Raw genomic sequence first — 25,374 nt, forward strand, 5'->3', positions numbered from 1 at the left:
AGTGTTTGCCAATATGTGCTGAGCTATTGTTAAAATCAGGTATTATTATGAAGGGGAGGTGTCCATGTCCAACAAACTTGGGAAAGCTAGGTTAAACTATCTTAACCTGACTGGTACTTATGAGACATTTCTGAGCCTTTAGTGTCTTAATGAAATGAAGTGTATTTTAACCTTGGCGTGGGGGAGAGCCAGGTGTGTTTGTAGAGTATGGCGTTTGTCAAACTTTATTAGACCCTGGGGTCCTTTTTTGTATGAGCATCGAGATAGCACCTGAAATGACCAATAGTCATTTCAGTCACGTCAATAGTCCTGGCTGCTTCTTCCTAGATTGTGTCTTTCTTTGGCAGTGGTATCAGGATACGAAGGTCTGCATTTTTATTTACATGTAATGCTGCTTGGTAGTTGCAGGAAGAAAGAGATGATGATGAGAAGGGTAGGAAGTGAATAAGTCAGGTTGGTATTTCAAAGAACTTTCCTTTCCCAGAAGTGTTGGAGAATTAACGAGGGTTTCAGCTTTCAGATTGGTTTAACTCGGTTTCATCAGAGTGTGGATGTAGGAAAACACCTTCCTTTTCTTTTGGCAGACTCATTGTTTTTCTTACCTCACCCTTGAATCTGTGACCTTGTGTTTGTTTTAATCTTCAAGGAGTGAAAGTTCAAGTGCTTCAGAGAAATTGTGGCTCTTAAAAGAGAATTTTCTATTCATGACATCCCTCCTATTCTCACAGTCCCATGTTGTAGGCTGAGAAAGATGGGGAATAGGAGAGGAATATATTATACCTAGCAAAAGTGGGTATTGCCTTGATCTCTCAGAAATATTTGTCCAGTAAAGTGGGAGGAGGAAGGGACTATGCCATGTTAATATCTTAGTCTAATGTTTGCCAGTATGTGCCGAACTATTATTAAGAGATGTAAAAGGGGATATCCAGGTCCAACAAACTTGGAAAAGCTGGATTAAACTAATTTAGCATGGTATAATTACAGGACATTACAGAGCCTTTAGTATCTTAATGAGATAGCTTGTGACTGTGTGTGTGTGAGGGGGTGGGGAAGGGAGAGGAAAACAAAGGGGGCAAGCTTGAGAGGAGAGAGCGTGTACAGGAGCATACAGCATTTGTCAGACTTGATGACTACACCCTGGGACCCTTTTCACTGTGAGCATCTCTTGTGTCGCTGGGAATCGTCGTTGGAAATGATCCTCTAATCAGTGTAGCTTGAGAGCAGCATCTTCCCTTTGGCATCTCCTGAAGGCGATATAAAAGGCGTCACAAAGATATGTACGATGAGGGAGCTATTCCAGCCACCCTAAGGCTTTATTAAATACAATCTTATTAAAATTGTATATCTTTATTCACTTTTATCAGACCTTAAGAGAATAGTAGCCATTTTTATCAGAGGGGTTGTTTCTTTCTCAACTGCTTAAACAGGCACCATTTCTCTGTTTTGGAATGAATGAAAGGAAGAATCAATTAAACTGTAAAGAAGGTTGTTCCTTGTGTAGTCCGTGGGGACTTCTTATTTGCTCCCTGAGTGAGGAAGATATTTGGGTAGCTTAGGTCAGAATAATAGTTCTGGTGGCTTCAGATTCCTGTATAACAAAAGTTTTTAGTTTAAAATACTACATTTATGCAACCTTCATACGTGTTCTGGGGTGCCTGAAGACAGGGGCAGGGACTTCCCATCTCTCTTCTACTTTATATACTTCACTTATCGTGTTTCCAGTAATGCTTTCTTCTTGTCACTCTCTTAGAACCCAGGACATTGTGACCTTGCAAAGATGGCTTTGTGACTACCAGTCGGACCCAGAAGTTATGTACTGAGTCACTGTTCCCCTTTATTTACTCCGCTGCCAGCTTTATTAATCCCAGGTCCTTGTAGATAGCAGTAAACGGGAAATTACACGGAGAGAGAAATAGTACTTTTGTTTTTCTATTCTCCATTGTCTTCTTCCCATTCAAGATCATTTATCTGTCTGCACTCTAGACCTGTTTTGGCCCCTTGGACACATGGCTGTCCTCTCAAGCTCATAGTTGGCTTTCTCATACAGGGACCCTGGGTCTTCTCCTCCTCTCCCCAATTGTAGACCCTGGGACTGTGGGGCTCTTAAGATTTTATTGAGGGAGCCAGTGGATTTTCTCTATATGCAGCCATCTGGAGCTATTCTTTCAAAGTCTGAGGTTATGAAAGTATGAGAGGATAACAGTTGGGGGAAAGTAGTATCTTCAGAGCAAGGCGTGAACTGATTTTTTGGGATTCCAGTTACACACCAAGCACTGTGCTGGGGAGTCTCAGTCCTCACAACACTTTTATATGGTTTGTATTTGTCCGTGGGAAAAACAGCTTGCTCATGATTGATGAGCAACACACTGATGAGTGACCAGATTGTAATTTCGACTTCTCTCTGGTTTCAAGGCCTTTGACTTTTGTAGTACATCATACTGTGTCCCTCATCAGAGCTAGCTGTGTGTGACCTACAGAACCCTAGTGTTCAGCAGTGTTTCTTCTGTCATTTACCCACATTGGGTTTTCAAACAAATTGTTTGAGAATACTGTGTGGGTTTTATGACTTGAAGAAAATAAAGGAAAAATAGGGAAATTTGGGGAGATAGGCTTATTCCCAAGGCAATAAACAGAATCTTGTAAACATTGATAACTTTAACAGGTCTGCAGGATCCCTTTGAATACTACTATGGAATGCTATAAAGTTTTTACCTTAATCTTAGAATTTTAGGCTTGGAAGGAATCTTAGAGGGACGTAAATTGTTATCCCTTTCAGAGCACAACTCTTCCACTTTCCCCTCTCATTAAGTTTCCATTTAGCTATTAGGTAGGAACTTCAAAAGGGAAAATCCAATCATGTATAATCTCTAGTTAATGGGCATCTATTGAGCGACTAGGTCACAGAAAGAATAATTACACAGTGCCTCTTTGTGCAGGAAACACAAAAATCAAAAGCTAATGCATTCCCAAGGCAAGCCAGATTGTTACTGGCTACCAGCATCCTCCTCTTCAGGGAAAAAGTTGGGGCACACACCATGCTTGCTAAGGGAGATTGAAAAGCTGGTCCAGAAAAACAAGGTTATCAAGGGAGGAAAGAGAAAAGGAGAGAGGGCTTCTGGCAGTCCTAATTGCTGATGATGGTTGGGATGGTTTTCTGAATAGCAGACATTCTAGTAAATGTTTTGAGCAATCATCAAGAACTTATTGAGTCTCTGGGGCTTCTTGCCACATAAGTTAAAAAAATAATAGCAGACGACTGAGGTAGAGCCTCAGCCCCAGCCCCGTAATTTAGCCTGTTTTCTAAGCATGCCCAACCTTCATAAATAAAGACTTCATGCTTCCTTTTGTCCAGTCACTAACTGTCCTGATTTATGACAGATGAGCACAACCCTCTTGACCTAAAACGGCGTGTGTTAGTCACAAGCCAAACAGCTCTTGGGTTTGTGTCGGTACATTCTAGTTTGGGATTTCAAAATTATATTTTGGTGTAGTTATTTAGGATTTGCAAAACTTGGCATAATTCAAATAACCTGTTTTTCCCCCCTTAGAACACTTCAGTTATGGAGGATCAAAATGAAGATGAGTCCCCAAAGAAAAATACCCTTTGGCAGGTAGGAATGACGCGGCACAGATAAGGTAGCAGTTGACTTACTGTAGATAAGACGCTCCCTCCACTCCTGTTCTCAATAAAAACAGGTGCCAAGCATTTTCCTTTGTGCATTTTTACTAGTTTTGGAATCCACCCTATTTATTTTCTGTTCTTTTGGGAAAGAAGTGTCATTATGAATAGTAAAGAGTTTTGGAGTTATTACAAAGATTCTGAAGTGTCTGTAGCCCAAGATACTCAGTTTATTGCCACGGGCTAAGCCGAAGATGGTGTCCTTTTTCACCAGAATAGTACCGTGCCATACCAGTATATGCTTTGGTGACTTAGTCTTGCTACCCTCACCTTTCTCCCCCATTTCTAGTTAGTTTGCCCTTTTCTTTTAAACTCCCTTTTCTTCCCTTCTGACTCTGTTTTAGTCTACCCGGTCTCCTCCCAATCCCCCAGGGATGTGTGTGTGTGTGTTGTGTGTGTGTTTTGCCAGGGGCGGGGAGTGTGCCAATGGGATATAAAGTTTCATGATTTGATCCTTTCATCAACCATTATGGTACAAATAACTTTTCCTTTCATAAAGATACTTCAAAGGCAAAACAAACCTGAATATGAAGAGAATAATGTTAAAATATTCTCTGGGTTCATTTTATTTGAAACAAAAGGAGTAAATAAGTTAGTAAGAATAAAGTATGCCAACAAATTTAAGATGAAATGAAACAAAGTAAAGCAGTGCCAGGAAGATGCTTCTGGTCCCAGCAGGTGGTTAGAAGTAGAAATGTAAAATGTGCTGTAGAATTCTGCATTTGCCACTCTTTGGGGGAACTGTGTGCAGACTGACTTCTGTTCCTCTTTCACATTTAGTATTTTCCGATAGGATTCTCTTCATTTACTATTGATTTTTCAACTCACAGTGGCTCTGAACACTTGGCTTTTGGTTTTTCTTTAATAAGTTCTTTCAGTCAACTAGTTAACGGTATGCTAGTGCTGTAGGGAAGCTAGGTGGTTAGGAACCCTTCTGTCGATGAAATAATAACCCTTTTGCTTATCAAATGAGATAACCTTTTGCTTATCAAAAGTGAAAGTATTTTTTAAATTATATAGCAGTACACAAATGCAAGTTGTTACCATTACATCTAACCTGTTATGAAAGCAATTATTTTGGCAAGTTATAAAGAACAAGATATAGAAAGAAAAGAGGAAGCTTTTTTTCTCCAGATTAGGTACTTTCAGCATTTTTGTGCATATCCTTTACTCTGTCTTTGTGTGCTCCCCTTCACACAAATAACTAATTATAATGCTATATAAAATTCTGCATCTTGCTTTTTGTTCCTTAACATTGTTTCCTAAACATGTTTTCTTGTTACTAAAATCTTACTTTATAAATCTAATTTTAATGGCTATATTATAGTCCTCTGTGTAGATGCATTATTATTTGCTTTAACCATTTGCCTGTAGTTGGGCAGTTATTTCTAATTTTTCTGTTATAATGTTATGGTGAACACCCTTATACTTTAAAGTAGCAAAAATGCTCCTTATACCAACAGATATTCACCACAGTGAGGAATTTTCATTTTTTCTGACTGTTTTGAATGTTGAGTTTTAAGGTCTGTTAGAGAGAGGTCTTATTACAAGCAGCATCAACAATTGCTGTTCAGTGCTGCCCTCTGGTGGTACCCAGTGTCAGTGAGTTGACACTCACCCAAATGACAAGGGAAAAAAACATTCCTAGAGAAGGAAGGTGATAAGATAAATGGGGTGGGAGCTGAATGCTTTCCGACTGTGTAACTCTAAATGTGGACATAAAAACTTGCTTCACGCAGGTATGATGTATAAGATTTTTATAAGGAAAGCCAGGTTTCTCTGGATACTTATGAAGGATATCTTCTTTCTGGGATGGATTCAGTCCACTGTAAATTAGGGGACATAGTTGATAACAAAGCTCTTGGTTCTTCCTGTGTAAAACTTCTGCGATAAGCTCCTAATAGAATTAATGCATGTTCATAATATAACTCTTAAGTTCCCAAAATTCTCTTCTCTGCTAGTCTTTTTAGTATTACACATGAAAGGGCTATCAAACGAGTGATGGGCAGATAGCTTGGCAAATGTTTGACAAAGGCATGGAGGTAATTTTGTTTTTAAGCAGGGATGTTACGGAGTCCTACAGCATCAGTGGCAGTTGTGGCTTCAGTCTAGGGATTCTGATTTTGGGAGGGGTGGCTGTTGTCAGATGCAGTGTATGTAGTTTTCATTTGTAGAACAATATGCTGGTTTTACGGAAGGACCATGTAGATTTGATGAGAAATACAAGTTAGTGTAGGAGTTTCTAAGGATCATTTCAGGAATATGTATGTGGTTTGCTCTGGGTCACTTCTGGAGTAGGTGATCAAAAAAGGGAGTGAAAGTCTAAATTTTTTTTTGCCAGCATTTTAGTAGCCCTGGAAACAATTTGGAGATGGATTCAGTTTTTAGACTGAATTGCTTTCAGGTTTCTTCATTAGATAGACCAGTGGTTTTCAAAGAGTGGTCTCTAAAGTGTGTTCTCTGGACCAGCAGCATCAGTACCACTTGGGAACTTGTTAGCAATGCAGATTCTCAGGCTGCATTCCAGACCTGTAGAATGAAGACATCTGTGGTGGAGCCAGACAGTCTGTGAGTTAGGAAGCCCTCTTGTTACTCTGATGCACACAGGTGTGAGACCATTGGCATAGATGAATATAGCATTGACTTTGGTCTTTGGGGAAGTAAAACAAACAATCCTTGCTTCTTGGTCAAGTCGAGCAAGTTTTCTAAGATGGTCATCTCCAGTGTTAGTTATCTAATAGCCACATGTTTTTTGAATAAGCTTTGGAGAATGATGACATGAGACACCATTTAGCTGTATAAATAGCTGTAAATTTGACATTTACTTTAGAGACTAATTTGAGGACACAGGCCCTGAAGACATTTTAAATTACTTCATGAATTAATGAAGGAATGAGTTTGGTTTTAAGGTATAACTAGCATTTTAAGATTAAATGCACAGGGTAAGAAATGTTTCCGATGAAATATTAATTAGATTTCTTTTCCTTATCAAACTAATTAATTTTTTTCTTTATTTTTCTAAAATAGATAAGTAATGGAACATCATCTGTGATCGTCTCCAGAAAGAGGCCATCAGAAGGAAACTATCAAAAAGAAAAAGACTTGTGTATTAAATATTTTGACCAGTGGTCTGAATCAGATCAAGTGGAATTTGTGGAACACCTTATTTCACGAATGTGTCATTATCAGCATGGACATATTAACTCTTACCTGAAGCCCATGCTGCAGCGGGACTTTATCACCGCTTTACCAGGTAACTGTCCTTGTGTTTTAAAAGGCTGAGCAGTGGAAGAATGTCCAGCCCAAGGGCCTAGGTGGAGCTGAGTCGGTATTTGTAAAATGAATGAATGAGTACAGTGTGGCTACAGTGTGAGTTTCTTTGGGATCCATACTGTATTTTAATATATGGCACTTGAAAAGGAGTTGCAGTGTAGCATCTCTATAGGAAGTGTAGGCAGTTTCTGCAATTAGTGTGTTGGTCTTTGGTCATATTATTGTTTTATTTAATGAGTTAATGCTATGTGGTTAGTTTCAATGTAGTCTATATATACTCTGTATTTTGCTTTTATAAGTAATTTAAAAAATACATGAGGCAATTTATCCTACAGTGTTTGTGTTTAAGAAATGTCCTAAAGTTTAGGATGATCCTTTGTACTTGAAGTGACATTTAGGATAGGGAATGGCAAAAATGTATGGGAAAAACTGATGGCACGTCTTTATCACATCTTTTGAAATCTATTTCTGCATCTTCTCCCTCACTGTTTCTCCCTCTCTCCCTCTCTCTTTTTCCCTATCTCCCCCACACCCACATACTCCTGGATAAGTTTACTTTGATTTAAAAAAAAAAGACTATTTTTTTTTTTGAGTAGTTTTAGGTTTATAGTAAGATTGGATGGAAAATACAGAGAATTCCCCTATTTTCCATATCTTCACCCCAGCCCCCTATCACCATCCCATCCAGTCTCCCCAGTATTAACATCCCATCCAGAGTGGCTCATTTGTTATATAACACATAGGCCTATATTGACACATCATCATCGGCCAAAGCCCATACATTACATTAGGGTTCACTCTTGGTGTTTTACATTCTGTGGGTTTGGGCAAATATGTAATGACATGTATCTATCATTATGATTCCTATAGAATAGTTTCACTGCTTTAAAATCCTCTGTGCTCTCCCTATTCCATCCCCCTTTGATTTTTTATTTTTCATTAATTCTCTCTTTTGTCTCTATTTATCCCTCCTCCTCCTCTTCTTTCAATTTTAGATGTAAATTTGGCTAGGTAAGATAGATTTCACTTCTGAAGAGAATGGTAGCCAAAATGTTTTCTTCTAGTATGGTCAGTGTAGTCTAGAGGGTACAACTGCTCTGCCACGGTGGACCTAGAAAAATGGCCAGGGATCAGACAGTGCCATTGCCACCAGCCCTAACCTGTTACAGCTTCTGGACAGCTCTTTAAGGAGTAGCTCTGCCATTAGCCTATCTGTGATTGACCGTGCATCAGGACTTCATATTCTAAGGATTTCCACAACAAATAGGACCTGGGCTCAGGTCTCAGGGCAGCTTCGAATTTCTAATCTTCTAAAACGTGTTAGTTTACTTTCTACACTGGGAGTGTTTAAGGATATTTGAGAGTTAGCTTAGAAAATTTTGACTTTCCTGTTGTTTTTATGCTGAAATGTAGCATTGTTTGCCCCATTTCATGCATTAACATTTCTAGAAAAGAAAACAAGAATCCTCTCTTTCTAGAAGTGTATAGTCTTTAATTGCTAAGAGGGATCTCAGCCATCACTTAATCCTTTTTTTTTTTTTTTAAGATTTTATTTATTTATTTGACAGAGATTACAAGTAGGCAAGAGAGGCAGCAGGGAGAGAGAGGAGGAAGCAGACTCTCTGCAGAGCCGAGAGCCCGATGTGGGGCTCGATCCCAGGACCCTGGGATCATGACCTGAGCCGAAGGCAGAGGCTTTAACCCACTGAGCCACCCAGGCACCACAATCCTTTCTCATTGTATAGACTGGAAAGCCTGTGATCAGAGAAACTGCATGAGATGGCAAAGATCATACGTCTTGGTTATTGTGTTGATTATGTGGGTCACGGTGGGGGCTGATTCAAAAGTTAGTGCAAAGGCTAAAATCATTGTAGTTAAGATTATTCTGGAAAATCCCTTAAATTGGCCCTAAGTATAGAATACATGTTTACAGCCCAGTTCAGTAATAATTACTTTTACTTAGGAGAGAGAGAAACAGATAATGGTTTTAACTGTATGAGAGGGAAGGAGGGTGAGGGAGTCAGGGAGAGGGAATTACAGGCGGGTGTAAGTAAGGTGAGCGAGCCTGTGGTGTGGTGTCCCTGGTGTGTGCGGTGCCAGGACTTACAGCCCTTGTGGCAGCCAAGCCTTTTTGGATTCACATTGCATCTCACATCAAGAAAAGATAGGGCAGTTTTTAAAGTGGATGATTGTATTTGTTCTTCAACAGTGCTTTTAACTAAATGAAGTTATGCCTTCATTTTTCTCAGGAAAATCTGTTGTTTCTTTCTTTCTTTTCTTTTCTCTCTTTAAAAAAAATTTTTTTTTTTTGCTTTCTACTGTTTGGGTTTTATTTTATTTTTTTGCCTGTAATTTGCTTCTCAGACATCTTAGAGTCCCAACTCACCTTATATGTTTACAGAATATCCACCAGGTGGCACTGTTGAAGTTCTCTTGCTTTGCAGAGTGTAGTTCAGAGGCAACCCCTTTTCTTGGGGAGTATACGGTCTTGGACGAGAGACAGAACAGATGAACATGTGTTATGTATATAAATATGGTTAGTATAATTGCATACAATTCAGTTTTCATTACAGCGAATTTTAAGGCATTGTCCATATCTCTGTTAAAGTAGAATTTTGTGGTATTGAATATTACATGAACTGAATGGACCATTGGCTGGGACATGGAAATATTTTTGTTAAAACGCTATTTGTTTTAACAGGATTTGATCTGAACATATATACATATGTCAGGATATATCATACATATGAATCTAATAGCTGGGGACAAGCTGGCCTAGTTGATTGTGTTCGTGTCGAGTAGACTTGGATTAAAACTGGCATTGGTTCCTTAACACAGACCCTGCTTTAAGAGTATTAGGGAAGAAACAGGTCCATGTGTATGTTCATACATAAATTTAATAATGTGTGGAGCAACTTACTAATCACTATTCTAATTTGGTGTTTAACTTTTATTGTAGATGATCTTGAGTTTGAAGTTTTACTCTGTTGAAATTGTCAATCTAAGACTTTTTGATTGTAGAAGCCATTAATTCTATAAAAGTTGTCTATAGTTCTCGCTTTTAAATGCTTACTGTGAATATCATACCTGTCAGTATAAAGAAAATGGAAAATGTTTGTGGTCTCTGGCTCCTTTTGGTTCAGTGGAAAAAGTGATAATTATGATATGCTTTTCTAAAAATCATGGTAAATGTTTAGTCTGCAATGTCAATTTCTGCAGGCTAAGTTTGTGGTTTGTGAGAACTGTTGTTAAAGGGAAAATTTATACCATTTGAAGTAGAGGCAGATTGTACTTCAAAGAGGATGATAAGCACTGGCGATCCTTTTGGTGAGGTATCTAAGCAATTAAGAATTCTGAAACACTTAGCTTCCTGGCCGTGGTTTATTCATTTGTCTTATCCCCAAGTAAGGGTGATAAACTGTTAGGGACTGTAAATGTGACAGACTAGATCAAAGGTCCTGGGAGATGAGGAAGGACCAGAGCATAGCTATGGCTTTTTAGGCTGGATACAGGGCCAAAGACCAGCATGACAGAGTGGAGAGAGCTTGGGTCTTGAATTTACACAGCCTCTAAGTTTGAATCCCAACCCCTGCACTTAATAGTTCTATGAACCCAGTTTTTGGAGCCTCGGTTTCTTTTATGTGTGGGAATAATAATAATAATAATAATACTTCATGGGATATTATGAAGATTAAAAACAATGTACGTAATATGCCTGACATGTGGTGGGTATTCTGGGGATAGTAACTTTAAAAAGGGAAAAAAAAAGTCTGGGAGAGGCAGGAAACACCTGCTTCTCCAGAGGTAATAAGATTTGTTGCCGGGAAGTTTTAATTATTCACCCACTAATTTCTGAATTGATTCATCCTGACATCATATAGGTAGGTGTTTACACCACTTTGTTGGTACAACTAAATATTGGGCTTTGTGACCTGAGTGTCATTTCACTTCAGTTCTGTCTGAATCTTTAGGTCTGTGTATTTCAAGTTAAAGACATCCATTGATGTTGCTATTGCTGTCAGCAGTTGCATTGTTTTTTCTTTCAAAAGGTTTCTGATTTCAGATTTTACAACTAGATCTGTGACTAGGAAGGGACAGCAGGAGTGGTTGGGGAAGGAAGTTTCTTTGCAGCTGCTCTTCAAACTGTGTCTCTGAAATAATGAAAGTTACTGTAATTGTATGATCTAAGCAGCTGTGTTAAAACTGGCTGTTGTCAAGGGCCTTGAACTGATGTTACACAGTTGAGTTTTATTTTGATACAGTGTTATTTACATATTGAGCTTTGAAATTTGTGCCTTTTAATTCTTTTAATTTATTATTGAAATTTTTCCAGACCTTCATCTGGTGCCTGTAATTAGCAACAGAAGCACTTTCGCAGCACTGTGGGTGCCCTATTCTGGCCTCATTTTCTGAAACCATAAGGTGTCCCCTTGTTGCCTTGGGAAGGGGGGTGGCGGTGAGAGATGGGGGAGTCTTAGCAGGATAGAGCCAGGGAGAGCCAGATATTGGTACTTAAGAAATGCTTAGTTTTAACACCTCAAAGCACATTTTAGCCGGGGCAAATGGAACCCCTTACTCAGTAATTTCTTTGTCCTGAATAGGCTTGAAATGAGAAGGTTACATAGTCTGCATGGCTCTGAGGACAGCTATTCTAAGGTGTTCAGATAGAGGTGGTGGGATTCCTCTACCCTAAACACATAAGGAATTGAGACTTAACACCAGCAGTGGGCTTGGTGCTTTGCTAGAGGAGGTGCACAGCATTTTCTCTGCAGCAAATAGTAAAGAAGGGCAACATTGCTTCGCTTTTTGATCAGTGATATCAGCTCAGGGGATTCAGGGATGAGGGAAGGAGAATAGAGACTGACATTTAGCAAGTACCAGTTCTGTTTCTGGCTCCTTAATAACCTTTTCCTGTTAACTTTCCCAGCGAAGACTAAGTAGTTCATAAAGTGAGCGTACTGAGAGCAGAGGTGAGTGTCAGAGGGTTATTGTGCAGATTATATCAGATCATCCACTGTAGCCATTGAATATCATTCTTGTTTTATGGAAGACAGATCCAAAAAGTAAAACTGATGTGCTTCAACCCAGGTTCCCAGGTTATCTGACTCTACAGCCAGTGTATTTACCAAGAGACTAGAAGATGCTGCGTCCTAGAATGATGTTATGAATTTCAAGTATTATCCAAGGAAAGTAAATCTCATAGATGTTATAGACACTGTACCGAATTGGAGTGATGGCATTTTGAAAGAAGAGGAAATATGTGTTAGAGATTTCCTTTTTTTTTTTTTTTAAGATTTTATTTATTTATTTGGTAGAGAGAGCAAACACAAGCAGGGGGAGTGGGAGAGGGAGAACCAGGCTTCGTGCTGAACATGGAGTCCGATGCAGGGCTCGATCCCAGGACTCTGAGATCATGCTCTGAGCCGAGAGCAGACACTTAACTGAGCCACCCAGGTGCCCCAGGTTAGAGATTCCCTTATGCAGAAACTCAGTAATAGTCTAATGGTGAGCCATTGAAAGGGGGAAAAAATCAAAGAGGACTAAAAAGGGTATCATGGCTATCAAGCAATAGTTCCCAACCCTTCAGAATTCTCTGGGGGCACTTAAAAACACAGATAGTCCTGGTCCTTACCATCTAAAGATTCTGTTTCAGTAGACCAGAAAAAAATGTCTAGGGAATCTGTTTTTGTTGCTTGTTGTTTTTGTTTATTTGTTTTAAAGATCATTTGCCCTAAGTGACTCAATTAAAACCATACAGGCTTCTGAGAACCAGCTTCTAGACCACCCAACCAGGTGAAAGATTTGGATGATGCTTTCCCAGTTCATAGGTGGTAGGGATGTTGCAGTCATTGAGGAAGTTACATTGAAAAAGCAATGATCTGATGCGTTCTTGTCTCCTATTCATTTCCTCTCTCAGAGAGCAGGGGACTCACTGGGGTAATTAGTTAGGGGTGTGTTTATGACTAATTAGGGGGATTTGGTTAATGATATGGAAATAAACCAGATCTTGAAAGGTGAACATGTTCTCATAGGACGTGTAGAAGATAGTCAGGTAGGTATCCAGAATTAGAAAAATTCAGAGAAGAGCTAAATCTATTAGCCCATGACTCGAAAAACTTAAAAAAAAAAAAAAAAAAAAAAAGGAACATAGAAGTCTGAGAGATTCTGAAATTTGAAATTCTTGTTAGTAATTTGTTAGTCCTAGCAGTGGAGAGCTACAAGTATGGTATGACTGTATGTGATTGTCCATGGATTTTCCTGATTTTAAAGGAAAAGATGGAAGGAAGGGGCACATGTTCATGGAGATACACAAAAAGGAAACCAAAGCTCCTGTAAATGAGCAGACCTAAAGACATTGTGTGCCAGGATAGTGACAGGACCTGTAGTTGTGGTTTTCAAAATTGTGGAGCATTGAGAAGAGGCAGAGCTCCTGAGTACAATTGTGCCCTTTATGTCTTGTACAAGTATGTTCTGTAGCCCTGCGTGATAGCACCCTGAGATGATCCGTGAGCACTTTTCATGGTTTTAAGAACTGGAGAAGTAGAGATGGGTGTGTTATTTGGGGGATATTGGCTGATAAATTTGATGTTACACTCTAGCAGACCTTTAACATAGATGATCAAAGTTAAATAATTTGCAGCTGAAAAGACTCTGTAGGGTTCTGTAAGCCTAGAAGGATGTATACAGAATATTAGGAGTCTTTATCTCTGAGAGGATTTAGGGATTAAGACTTTTCTGCTGATAGGGATTTTATTATTTTTCCCTAATGAACCTGGGTTATATATGTTTAAAAAAAGGGACACAGAGCAGCTACTTGCAACTTGTAAACAAAAAATGTAATACCAACTTTATGGAGTATGCACCAGCAAGAAAATACAGAGTAGCCACACCAAATTCACCTAACTTTGGGGTGGGGGAGGGGGTAAGGTTATCAGATTAGTGAGTCAGAACAATGTTGTGAAACATTCATTGTTTCAATGAATGTTTTTCCAACATTCATTGAAATGTAGGGTCTTTATATGGGACAGAGCTTCTCCAAATATTCTAACAGTGAATAGGGAGACTTTGGCTGGACAATAGTACATCCAGATGGTTACAGAACTAGTGACTCAGTATTGGTATGTGTGAGTATTTCATGAATGGACCCACAGAAGCCTGGATAGAAATCTCTAGAATCATGGGTGCTGTCCTTGGTTCTGATCCATTTAACATTTTTGCCAAGAACTTGGGATAAAGACTTAACTGCATTTGACCATCATGCAGATTTTTGGTGTGGAATACCCAATCTTCTGGAGGATGGAATCAGAATTCTAGAGGCTGACATGGAAGGGTCAGATCAAGCTTCAAAGGTGAATTATAGCAAGGATGACTATAGATTCCTGCATGAGGCTGCCCTTAATCTCTCCATTAGAACAAGGTGGGGTGTTAAAATAGATATTGTTGGGGAACAGGCCTAGGAATTTATTTTAACTTATTGCCATCTTAGGAATCTACCGTGATAGGACTACTAGATAAAGGCAATGTAATCTTCGCACCAACTGTAATATAATGACATGTACAAGAAAAGATCGTGGTTTCATTGTAGTCTTCATGATCAGATCAGAGCTTGGGTAATAGCTCTAGACTAGAGTAGGGCTATTAGTTTATGAAAGGCTTGTAAACCACAGTCATCAGAATAAAGTGTCATTCTCAGAGTTGAAGACAACATTAGTTTGGAAAGCATTTTAATGCATCATCTCATTTTGATATTTTCAAAATAGAGATTATCCCCGTCTTACACAGATGGGAAAGTTGAAAGACTTACCTGTATCCTGCCAAGTTAGTGCAGCTATATGGCTTCTTTTTATCTTGAAAAAGAGAGCAAATATTAATCCTGTATGGTGTTTTGTTGTCTTTAAAATCTTTTCATAGAATTCTTTTATTTGATTCTTACTGGTTGTGTGAGAAAGGACAGTGGTTACTGGTGATTACCATTTTGTAGCAGTAAAAGACCAAGGGCCGGTTAGGTTATATTTCAGTATTTGTTTCATGTCAAAGAAGTGCTACTTGGGGAACCTAGACTTGAAATTGAAATTTTCTGCCTATATGTTTAGTGTTCCCACCACTGCGGTAGGCCTGGGCTTTATGTTTTGTAGCTACAGGGGACTTGCCTAGAACCACAGGCTGGGAGTTTGCAGGTGGCCACAGTGTTGACCATGGTGATTTCCTTACTAGATGGCAGTGTCAGGCGGACTCTTTGTCTTGGTTGTCTTTGGGAGGACCCTTGTGAGGTGTGGGATAAGCCTCTTAAGGTTGAAGAATTTGAAGACATGTGTGGTTCTTGCTTTTGAGGATTTTACCTCCATAAGGAGATGAAGAAATGATTGACAAAAATACAACTAAGGAGACCTGACTTTAACTCTTAACTTTTCATCAGCTTTTTAAGCTGTGTCGGTGTTTCACTTTGTCTCCTTGGCTCCGAGGGAGTCCCGTAGGTTGTGTATTAAGAGGGTGATTTGTTACAAGAGACGGTAAGTCAGAGGGAAAAGGAGCGAGATCAGAGTTGCAGTCTGGGCTTTACTACTCTATAGTTGTGAAACCTTGAGGACTTTACGTCTCTGCATTTCATCTGTAAAATTTGAGGAATTGCTGTACTGTAGTGGTTTTGTAAGAGGGTTGTGTAAAAGAAAATGCAAGCAAGTCTTTTTTTCATAGTATCTGAAAAATAGAAAACCGTCCAGGATCGGTTTTTACAGTCAGGAACTGTTATGAGAGGCGCGCGCACACACACACACACACACACACACTTTTTAAAGTAAGTTCTGTGCCAGACATCGGAGTTGAACTCAGTGACCCTGAGATCAAGAGTTATGTGCACTACCCACCAAGCCAGCCAGGCGCCCTGCCCTCGATTGTTTTACCTTAAAAACTCAGAACTAAGAAGAAGCATATGTATTTATGTACTCATGCACTTGTATATCTGCAGAACTTTTGCTATTACTCAAGTATGTTACCTGGTTTAGGATTTCTTTATTCCTTGTCCCTTTACAGGAATGGTGACTGGTACATTTCCATCTCCCTTCCCATTCCTTCATTGACTTTTCTATTTTGTAGAGCAAGGCTTAGACCACATAGCAGAAAACATTCTTTCTTACCTGGACGCCAGGTCTCTGTGCGCAGCAGAGCTGGTATGTAAAGAATGGCAGCGAGTGATCTCTGAAGGAATGCTTTGGAAGAAGCTTATTGAACGAATGGTGCGCACTGACCCTCTATGGAAGGGGCTTTCAGAAAGAAGAGGGTGGTAAGTTCTTGGATTGCCTGTTTCCTTGGAAAAAGCTTCCTGGACATGGTTCAGCTGCCCAAATAAGTAGTTATACTTGCCAAATGTGTTGCCCCATTTTCAACAGGTGGGGAGAGGAGTGTTCTGGAGGGGTGGTGGGGGGTAGACGGGTGGGTGGGAGTTAAAGCTGTTAGAATAATTCCTTTTGCAATGCATATTTCCTTTACAAGTATTAACCACTAGGAAGTAGTATATAGTTTGAATGAGTAATTTGGCTTTTCAAGCCTATTTATTTATTTATTTTAAACCTATGTATTTATGGTTTTCCTTTCACACTATTCTTAGGTGATGATACTATTAGCAAGAGATAGATAAGAAAAAAAGAAAATATGAGAAAGGCAAATAACACTATTTGCTATTTGTCACTGCTTCTGATTAAAGATACAAGAGGCACAGTGGGCAGGAGTTTTCAGATAACCCATTAACTTATATATAGCTTTATAGCTTTGTACATCCATGTAACCTGGTCCAGTTAGCACAGAGAGTGTTACAGGTGGAAGTACAGGTCGCCATGTGAGTAAGGGTTAGGGCTGTGTATTCTTCAAGGGAGGAATTTTGATGTGTATCAAGTAAGGTTTTTCACAAAGTTACATTAGCATTTTTTATTAACTTAAAGAACGGAAGGCTATATTAATATGTGTTGGGTGTTCAGGAAATAAAAGGCCAGGATTATGATACGGAGCTGGAAATGAAAGTATGCTTGTGTCTAACGTGTGATTTTAACTGTCAGAAACCCTGCTTTTGAACTGTTAAAGTTCAGTGCAAGTCAAAAGTCTTGAAAGATACAGTATCTTTGTAAGCACCATGTTTAAATAAAATTCACCCTTTTATGTGCAAAAATGTAACATCTGTTTGTTTTTATTTGCCAGGGATCAGTACCTGTTTAAGAACAGACCTACAGATGGCCCTCCCAATTCATTTTATAGGTCATTATACCCAAAGATTATCCAGGATATAGAGGTAACTTAATGATTTATCTGTTTTATGGGCTCTTTGTGTCTTGTTCTCAACTTTTTATGTTGCCTTAGAGTGTTTTTTGATCTAAAAACATGGAGCTAGTAATTTTTTTAAGTTGAACTCTTGAAGCAAATGTGTCATAATCGGTGTATAATCTGCAGCCATTCTTCAGAGTAGATAATACCTTTTAGTAAAAATGATCTCTCTTTCCTGAAACATGAATTATGCCTGTGAGGTTGTCAGTTAATTAAAACCTGAACCCAAAGTCAGCTTTTTATTCTAATTTGATAAATTTTCCAAAATCCAAAGCACGGTTTTTCAGGTCAGCACTTTTACATTCTTCAGCCATCTCAAGGGAACTGGAGAAGGCATAGTCTCGGCTTCCTCTGTAAATTTCCCATAACTTTTTTCATAAGAGTGACTCAAATATGATTCTAAGCAATAGTTAAGTGGGTTTTATAGAGCAAATTATGCTCCTGGATTTTGGATGTGAGTGTAACTTCACCAGACCAGTAAAACTCTGTAAACTTGATGAGAAACATTGGAGATGTTTGATATTATTCATGTGTTCTAATTAGTTCAGTTTTATTATTTAGCCCTTTTCCTTGAACCAGGAAAGACATGCACAGGCATTTCTCATTAACTCTTTCACATGTGTTCATGGCAGGTCTCAGTTACTTCACTATTTCCTCCTTGGTGAAAGGCTTAGCCTATGCTAGGCAGTGCTGTATCACCCATAAAGTTATACTCAGTTTCCCAAATGTGAAGTAATCCTCTCCTCCAGGTGATGGACATAAAAGTTATTGTGCCAAAATTCATTATTGGAGAAACATGCGCCTTTTGGGGAGTCCCCTTTTCCCCCTTTAAGACAGATGTGAACTGATGGAATCATTAGGTTAATGGTAAATCTCAGTGTGACTGGAATATCATATTTAAAACACAAACCCTTGTCTTGAGTATACAGCTCCCTAAAATGAACTGTAAAGTAATCTCTTAGGGAAAGCTAAATAATAGAAAACTTCTGCCTGACAAATCATAAAGTTTAGGAATTAATTGATCCATTGGCAGCTCAAAACTTAGAATAAATTGCTCCTATAGTGTAGGAGCTGAGACACAGTGTTAACTTGAATCTTACGTTGAGAGGGGTGTGTGTGTGTGTTTTAGGGGAGAGGGACTGTCTCTTACTCCAAGATAGTTGTTCTCAGATATTGCTTGTGCATATATATTAGAAACTATATTACTTTTTGCTTTTTTCCTCCAACTATTCTTTACAGAGTACCTCTAAATTTCCTTGAATAATTTTGCAAGTCCTTTGTTATGAGAAGGATGATGTTTAAAGTCAATATTAATAAATGAGAACTCTGGAAGAACTTTGATCAGGTTAAAGGTTTTGGTGACATAGGGTATTTTATTTAATCCTCATGAGTGCTGTTTTAATCTATAGTATGAACTCAGTATTCTGGAGCATGATAGTATGTGACACTACCTACCATAACCATTTCCTCAGGCTGAAATAATACTTTAAAGTTAGTGGAGGAGGCAGATGTGAGGGTAATGGAGCTGTGGGGGAAAACCCCATTTGATGCAAAACCTCTACATCATGGTGGTCTACCCGGTGATTCTTAAACTGTGGTTTGGGAAAACCCACTGGTTGGCCACAAGAGTCTCCTCCAGATTTTTGTGGGCTAGATCTCTTAGTGTAAGGGATAATGTTTTATACTTTGGTATATTCACTAATAGTAGTAATAATAAAAGATAATGTGTCACACATATTAGAGTGTTCACTTGTGCTAGATTCTTTGTGAAGCATTTTATAATACACTTTTTCATTTAACTCTGAAAGATACATTGAAAGGTAGGCCATGGTCTTATTTAAATTTACGGAAACTGAGACACTCAACAAGTTTAAATAGCTTGCCCCAGATCACATAGCTAGTGAGTAACAGAGTCTGTGATCAACCTTATATTCTTCTGTACTTAGTACAACTTTCTGTATTATGGATTACTGGTACCTCATCAAAATAGAGATCTTTACCTCTGTTTCGGGAGTATGTTTTACTCTGTCTAGGGCAGATGCACATGTAGAGAGTTGTATCGGTGATCTGTGGATCAAACAAATGGAGACTCAGGGGCTTGGCTCTTGACCTTATGGCTGGTATGAAACTTTTAGGCAGAATATAATAATTACTGTACCCACTTTTGAGCCTTTGTAGTATACTATGAACTGGGTTGGGTGACTTACATAGATTATTGCATTTAATTCTTACAAGGTACATATTATCCCCATCTGTAACAAGGGGAAACTAAGACTAAGAGAAGAGATGGGAATTTAACTGAGACCTGTCTAGCTTTAGGCTTAGTGTTGTTGTTTATCATTTTCAAAGTTGGAAAATCCAAGAAGTGAAGGAGAAAGAGATATGTTGTTGCATGCCTGTGGACTTTGCAAGGTGCTCTTCTCATCTTTCCCAATGGTGTGAGTACTTACCATTCTTGAAAAAAGGGTGCGAGTTAAGATAAGATTAATTGGCCTGTTTTAGTTCCAGTTATGGGAAAGGTAGTACTTTAAAGGGTTTTAAGCCCAATGCCAAAAGATAAATTACAGCCTGAGTGCTAAGTGGATGTTTGTGCCCCTCTGCCCAGTTGCCCATACACAGCTGCAGTCTCCTTGTGGTTCCCGTGGGCTTTGCAAAGCTGCCAGTAGACAAACCTTTTTCTCTTTCTTTTTCTTGCTGTGCTTTGACTGCTCTGTTTTATGTACTTGCTCCTCTCATCTGTCCATTCCCAGATTTGACTTTGATGAACAGATGACTTTCCTTTTCACTTTAACTTACTAGAAATTGGCTAATTTTTAAGAAAAAAGTAGAGAATCTAGCTCAGTGAGGCCAATCCCCATTATTCAGGAAATGAAGATGTGAAAGATGAAGTCTGGGGAGAATAAATAAGTATTCTTCGCTTTCTGCAAAGGCTCATCTTTCATGGGTGTTCTTGCCACACAGAGAGAAGAGAGGGTTTAGAGTACCTCTGAGGTGAGAAGGAATTCCTGGAAAACCTGAGGCACATTCCTAAAGGAAGCAGCCATGTTTCCTCTACTATCTAGAGTCTCAGTTCTTCTTCTTCCTGTTACTGGTGAGCTTACTATTAGGTACTTTGCTACAGTGATTTAATCTAACCCTCAAATTTTCAAAACAGATTCTTAGTCCAAAGCTCATGCTCTTTTCATTCTACCAGCCCTCCCCCACTCCCAGGCATCTTTCAGGAGCGAGATGGAAGTTACTATAATAGACTCCAGTCAGTCAGAATTCTGTGTCTTGAATTTGGATTTTTTTCTGTTGCCATCTTAGAGTAGTGGCAAACTCTTTCATGGAATAGGTTTTTCCCCTCTTTTTATTCACTGGATTCAAGTCTTTGAAGCACTCTCCTTGGAATAGACCACTGGTAAGATGATGTTGTGTTGTATCGCACCTTTTAATAAACCACATTTTATTCAGGGAAAGTGGGGAGCTTTTTTGTGGTTTGCAAACTTGATATTAATATTGTCCTGACCAGAAAATGCTGAGACTTGCCCACCCACCCAGTTGTGTTTAGGCTTCTAAAAATAATGTTATTCCTCCATACTCAGACATCTGTTTTCACTCTATTGCCAATTTAAATGCCGCTGTATACTCTGTGTATCATGGCTACTTTCCCAGTATTTTGAAAATTTGCACAGGGTAAGGGGATTTTACAAGTTCTCAAAAACACGAAATATTCCTCTAACAGTAGCTGTAGCCCACGATGTCTAAGTGAAATGGCAGGTATCTGCATAATTAAAGAGGTGCACCTGTGTATGCCCTGTATCCCTGCCACTGGAGTTCATAGTTGAATTGCACTGAAAGGCTTAGCCTCTTCCTGGGAATGGTTAGGGAGGGCTCAGGGCTCGCAGCATTAAATATCAGCCTAGACTGAGACAGCCATTCCTGACATTTCGGTGAGAAGATTTTTTTGGTCACGGCCTACTCCTTTTGGTCCGTGTTCTCTGCAAACAAGGGAGAGCATCACTGGTATCATTTGAGGCACTGTGATGAGCATTTACATGTGTAATCTTATTTGATCCTTACATCAGTTTTGAGGAAGTAGATGCTATTTTCCCATTTTTACAGAGGAGGAAACTGCAGCTCAGACTGTCCCAGCTCATTTGCCAAAGCTGCTAACTGACTTAGGTATTTTCTATACCACAGTGGGCTGCCTTCCATTTTTAAATGCCTAGTATGTATGTATGTATTTTGAAAAGACCTGGCTTATAAGCATTCTAGTAAGAGTTGAGGTCATTAAATATGGTGGTAGTAGGTAGTATTTCGGGCAGGCTCAGCCAGCAGCAAGTGCCACTTTCTTTTGTGGGTGGCCTGGGGAATTGAGAAGAGTGAAGTCGGGCATTACGTGAGATTGGTGTGCAGCAGAACGATCACCTCCCTGAGCTGGTTTAGTGTCCCTTTCCTGGCATTTTTGAAACAAACTATGTGTTTGTGTTTGGGATTCAGGAACCTAATAATTTTTTTAACACAGCCCTAAGTGGGAGCTTCCTAAAATGAACCATCAAGAATTATCTGGCAGCCCTTTTCTTTTAAAATTCAGAATTGTATTTTAGAAAATTAGTCTCTTTTCTGAAGTTGAGAAGCTAAGCCATTTCCTATTTCTTAACTTCCATTCAGCTTAGAACAAGAGCCTATTATCTAGCAGAGCTTTTGAGAGGTCCTAGCCTCTGCTGCTTGTTGGAGGGCCAGAGAACAAGGGTATGGCTCAGCCTTTCACGTCAGGTGGTGGTCTCTGCCCAGACTCCCTGGGACTCTGCGGGAGTGTGTTTACCCCAGGCTGACCACTGCTTCAGCCCAGCTCATCTTCAGTCCTTTCTGCTGTATATTTAGGTTTTTAGGTCTAGTAAAAGACGGTAATCAAGTCACCCAGTTCTAGAAAACATTTCCAGGAGAGGGGGAAATTCTTTTTGTTATGGGGATTCCTCCACTTCCACTTTTTACATTAAATTATTTTTTTTCTGTCTCCCATGTGATAGAATAGTCAGTATACTTTTCCTTTGCATTGAAACATATAAGAGCTACTTCAGTAATATCTTAAAGCAATTGTTTTATAATTAAAAATAGCTACATGAATTTTAAAAATAACCTGATACGTATATGTAAGATATATTACAGAGTCAGCTTTGTAATACTTTGGGTTTGTATGGACTCATGCATTCTGCAGCAACTTTGAGCCCTTGTAGGGTGTGGCCCAAACATCAGTAACCACGGCCAGGGGTCTCTAGCCACGAATAAGACTTGGAATACAACTGTCTCGTAAGTCACTGTTTTCCTGGTATGCTTAACTTGTGAGGTGGCTTAGGCAACTATAAAAATATGTTAGTTCTCTAAATGACTTTAAGCATTGAATTCAGTTTAAGGAAGTCCTTTTTTCTGGACCCCTTTTCAAAAAGTTGCTTATGCATAACTATCTGTTACCTATGTCGGTAGCAGTAGCAGAGGTGGGGTGAATTAATTTTGGGGGGGTTTTGGAATGTGCTTTTATTTCTCACATTTTACAGACTTACTAGAAATGATGACGCTGCCTGAGAAGCTCTGTCTCGGTAGCAGATGGGCAGATGAGCATTCTCTCGCTCCTGGCGTCTCCGTGGCCCCACCTTCATCCCGGTGGGTGTTGGAAATAATGTGGTCCTGCCCTCTCTCAGGGTTGTACATAGGAGCTCTTTGAGGGCAGGGACTAGATTTCCAGGCTCCTGTGTGTTAAGTACAAAAGCCACAAATGATGAAACATTTTCCTTTTTTGGCATATGTATATCACCACTGCCAGCCTTCCATTTCTTTTTCTGTGAAGCGAGGATGGTACTATCGGCTGCAGAGTTGTGATGATTAAATTAGCTATAAAATGTTTAAAACACATAACAGTACCTGGCACAAAACATTCAGTAGATTTTAACATTTTAGAGCATACAGAAGCATACCACCTTCAACATAAAAGGAAATACAATTTGTTAGATGTCAGCAGAGCTGGTAACTTAAGTGCTTAATCGTGAATGAAGATGAGATATGTCACCTTTCTTCAGCAAGCAACTAATTAAATTTTTAGCTACTTGGATAATTAACTACTCAGAGATAATCTTTCGAACCATATTCTGAACTCAGGTGTAACCAGTTATTTTAGTCCAAATGGTTTGTTCCCTAATTTCCAGCATTTGGAGTTTGCACTTTGGTTGTTCTTCGTAGAAATATTGTGTCCTTTGATCCTCAAAATGCCTCATATCCACTATCAAGGTCAGGTCTTCAAGTGCTCTGGGTATGACCCACCTTCTCATTAAACTTTTCCCACTAGTGGGGAGCCTGGTGGCTCAGTTGGTTAAGCGGCTCCCTTTGGCTCAGGTCATGATCCCGGGGTCCTGGGATCGAGTCCCACATTGGGCTCCTTGCTCAGCGGGGAGTCTGCTTCTCTCTCTGCCTCTGGCTGCTTGTGCTCTCTGTCTCTCTGTCTGATAAAGAAAGAAGGAAAGAAAGAATCTTTAATAAAAAAAAACAAACTTTGCCCACTAGTGTGAAACCATAGTACTGTTTATCTCAGTAGGTGTCCTACAGCACTTAGAATTTTAATCACTCATTTGGCACTCACATTTTATCTGGAATTGTTACTGATCTTACGCTCTGTGTTCACTGCCTCAGTAGCTAGGACTATACTTCTTTATAGACACTGCATATTTTAGTGGAAAACATGGACTCCGCGTCAGGATGAACTGGGTATGATTTCCAGCTCGTCCAGCTACTAGTTTTGTGGCCTCAGGAAATTAAACTCTTTCCATGTTTGTAAAAGGGAACTAAGAACATCCTTCCAAGTTTAATGTGTGGGTCGTTTAGCCAAATAAACATGTTTAGAGTATATCCAGTTCCAGATACCTGTGTCCCTTGAGTGGTAGCTCCCTTGAAAGCGGTATGCATTCTGTTTCTTCATCCCTAGTGCTTAGTGTGGTCAGTATTGGGGAATAACATAGCATCTCGGTACATGTTGCAGGAATGATGAAAGAATGAGAATCCAGGGTGGAAATGTGCCATTCTTATTCTAAAGGACCTTTCAGTGTGGTAGAAGATTAAAAGTAGTTATGAAATAAAATTCTTTCATGTAATGTTTATTCAAGATCTTTTCTCGATGATGAAGACACTGCTTTGAATAGATACATAGATTGTCAGTATATGCTTAATGTTGGTGGTGGTCTTTTGACAGATATTTTAATTGGCATTAAAGAGTGACCCCGTGAGTTACTGTTTATTTGTATATTTTGGGTGCAAAGAGCATTCTTTAAACATAATGAGTTCTGTCTAGGCCATTTTTTTTTTTTTTTCAAACCCAACTCAAACTCATTGGAAATCCTATGACGGTTGCCAGACAGTCAGGGGAGTGTTTGAGAAAAAACACTGTTGGGCTAATGTCTTACTTGGAAAAGAGCATGATTCCTATCCACAGACAGTTATGCAGACCAAAATGGGGTATCTGGTATGCTGTTCCTGGAAGCAGCACTAAAGTCTGAAGCTAATAGAATAGTTGATTCACAAAAACTCGTCTGTTTCCTCCTTTTCCCTCCACAGACTATAGAATCTAACTGGCGGTGTGGACGACACAACTTGCAGAGGATTCAGTGCCGTTCTGAAAATAGTAAAGGTGTCTACTGTTTACAGTATGATGATGAAAAAATTATCAGTGGCCTACGAGATAATTCTATTAAGGTGAATGACTGTATTTTGTATGTTTTATTTTTAGAATTGTGGTTATGTGTTAGACACTAGATCATCGAATCTCTCCGTTTACTCCAGATTGTATTTTTATCTATTCCACTCCATCTTGGCAGCTGTCAGTGTGGTTCTGAAAAACTAGAGCCAGAGTATTTCCCTGTACTAACACCAGACCCCTGGATTGTCTCACTTCTTATCCTTCTCTAAGCACATTCACATTCTGTATTCTGTGTTTAGGTACACATTGAAAATATCTCAGTATCACAGCACTCTTGCTGACTTTGCTAGCTTGTGGAAGTGTTGCTTACTTGCCTGTAAATCACAGTCATTACCTTTTATGGGTTCTGAAAAGGCTCAGTTGATAGTACAAAAGAATGATAGAGCAA

General features: G+C 39.2%; 1 protein-coding gene across 17 annotated transcripts in view; it reads left to right on the forward strand.

The window, feature by feature from the left end:
- The window catches only part of FBXW11 (F-box and WD repeat domain containing 11), a 121,617-nt gene that overhangs the window by 75,457 nt on the left and 20,786 nt on the right, over positions 1 to 25,374 (forward strand). For 9 of the 17 annotated variants that reach the window (XM_082726121.1, XM_082726118.1, XM_082726119.1 and 6 more), the window contains 5 exons: positions 3,549 to 3,611; positions 6,707 to 6,932; positions 16,046 to 16,232; positions 17,141 to 17,231; positions 24,845 to 24,982. In XM_082726121.1, the coding sequence (XP_082582247.1) occupies positions 3,561 to 3,611; positions 6,707 to 6,932; positions 16,046 to 16,232; positions 17,141 to 17,231; positions 24,845 to 24,982 (693 nt within the window). In that variant the 5' untranslated portion in view covers positions 3,549 to 3,560. The remainder of the gene's footprint in view (positions 1 to 3,548; positions 3,612 to 6,706; positions 6,933 to 16,045; positions 16,233 to 17,140; positions 17,232 to 24,844; positions 24,983 to 25,374) is intronic. The other 8 variants (XM_082726108.1, XM_082726112.1, XM_082726113.1 and 5 more) reach the window with 1 other exon arrangement.

Source organism: Mustela nivalis (genome assembly GCF_964662115.1).
Source record: "Mustela nivalis genome assembly, chromosome: 3".
Lineage (NCBI taxonomy): Eukaryota > Metazoa > Chordata > Mammalia > Carnivora > Mustelidae > Mustela > Mustela nivalis.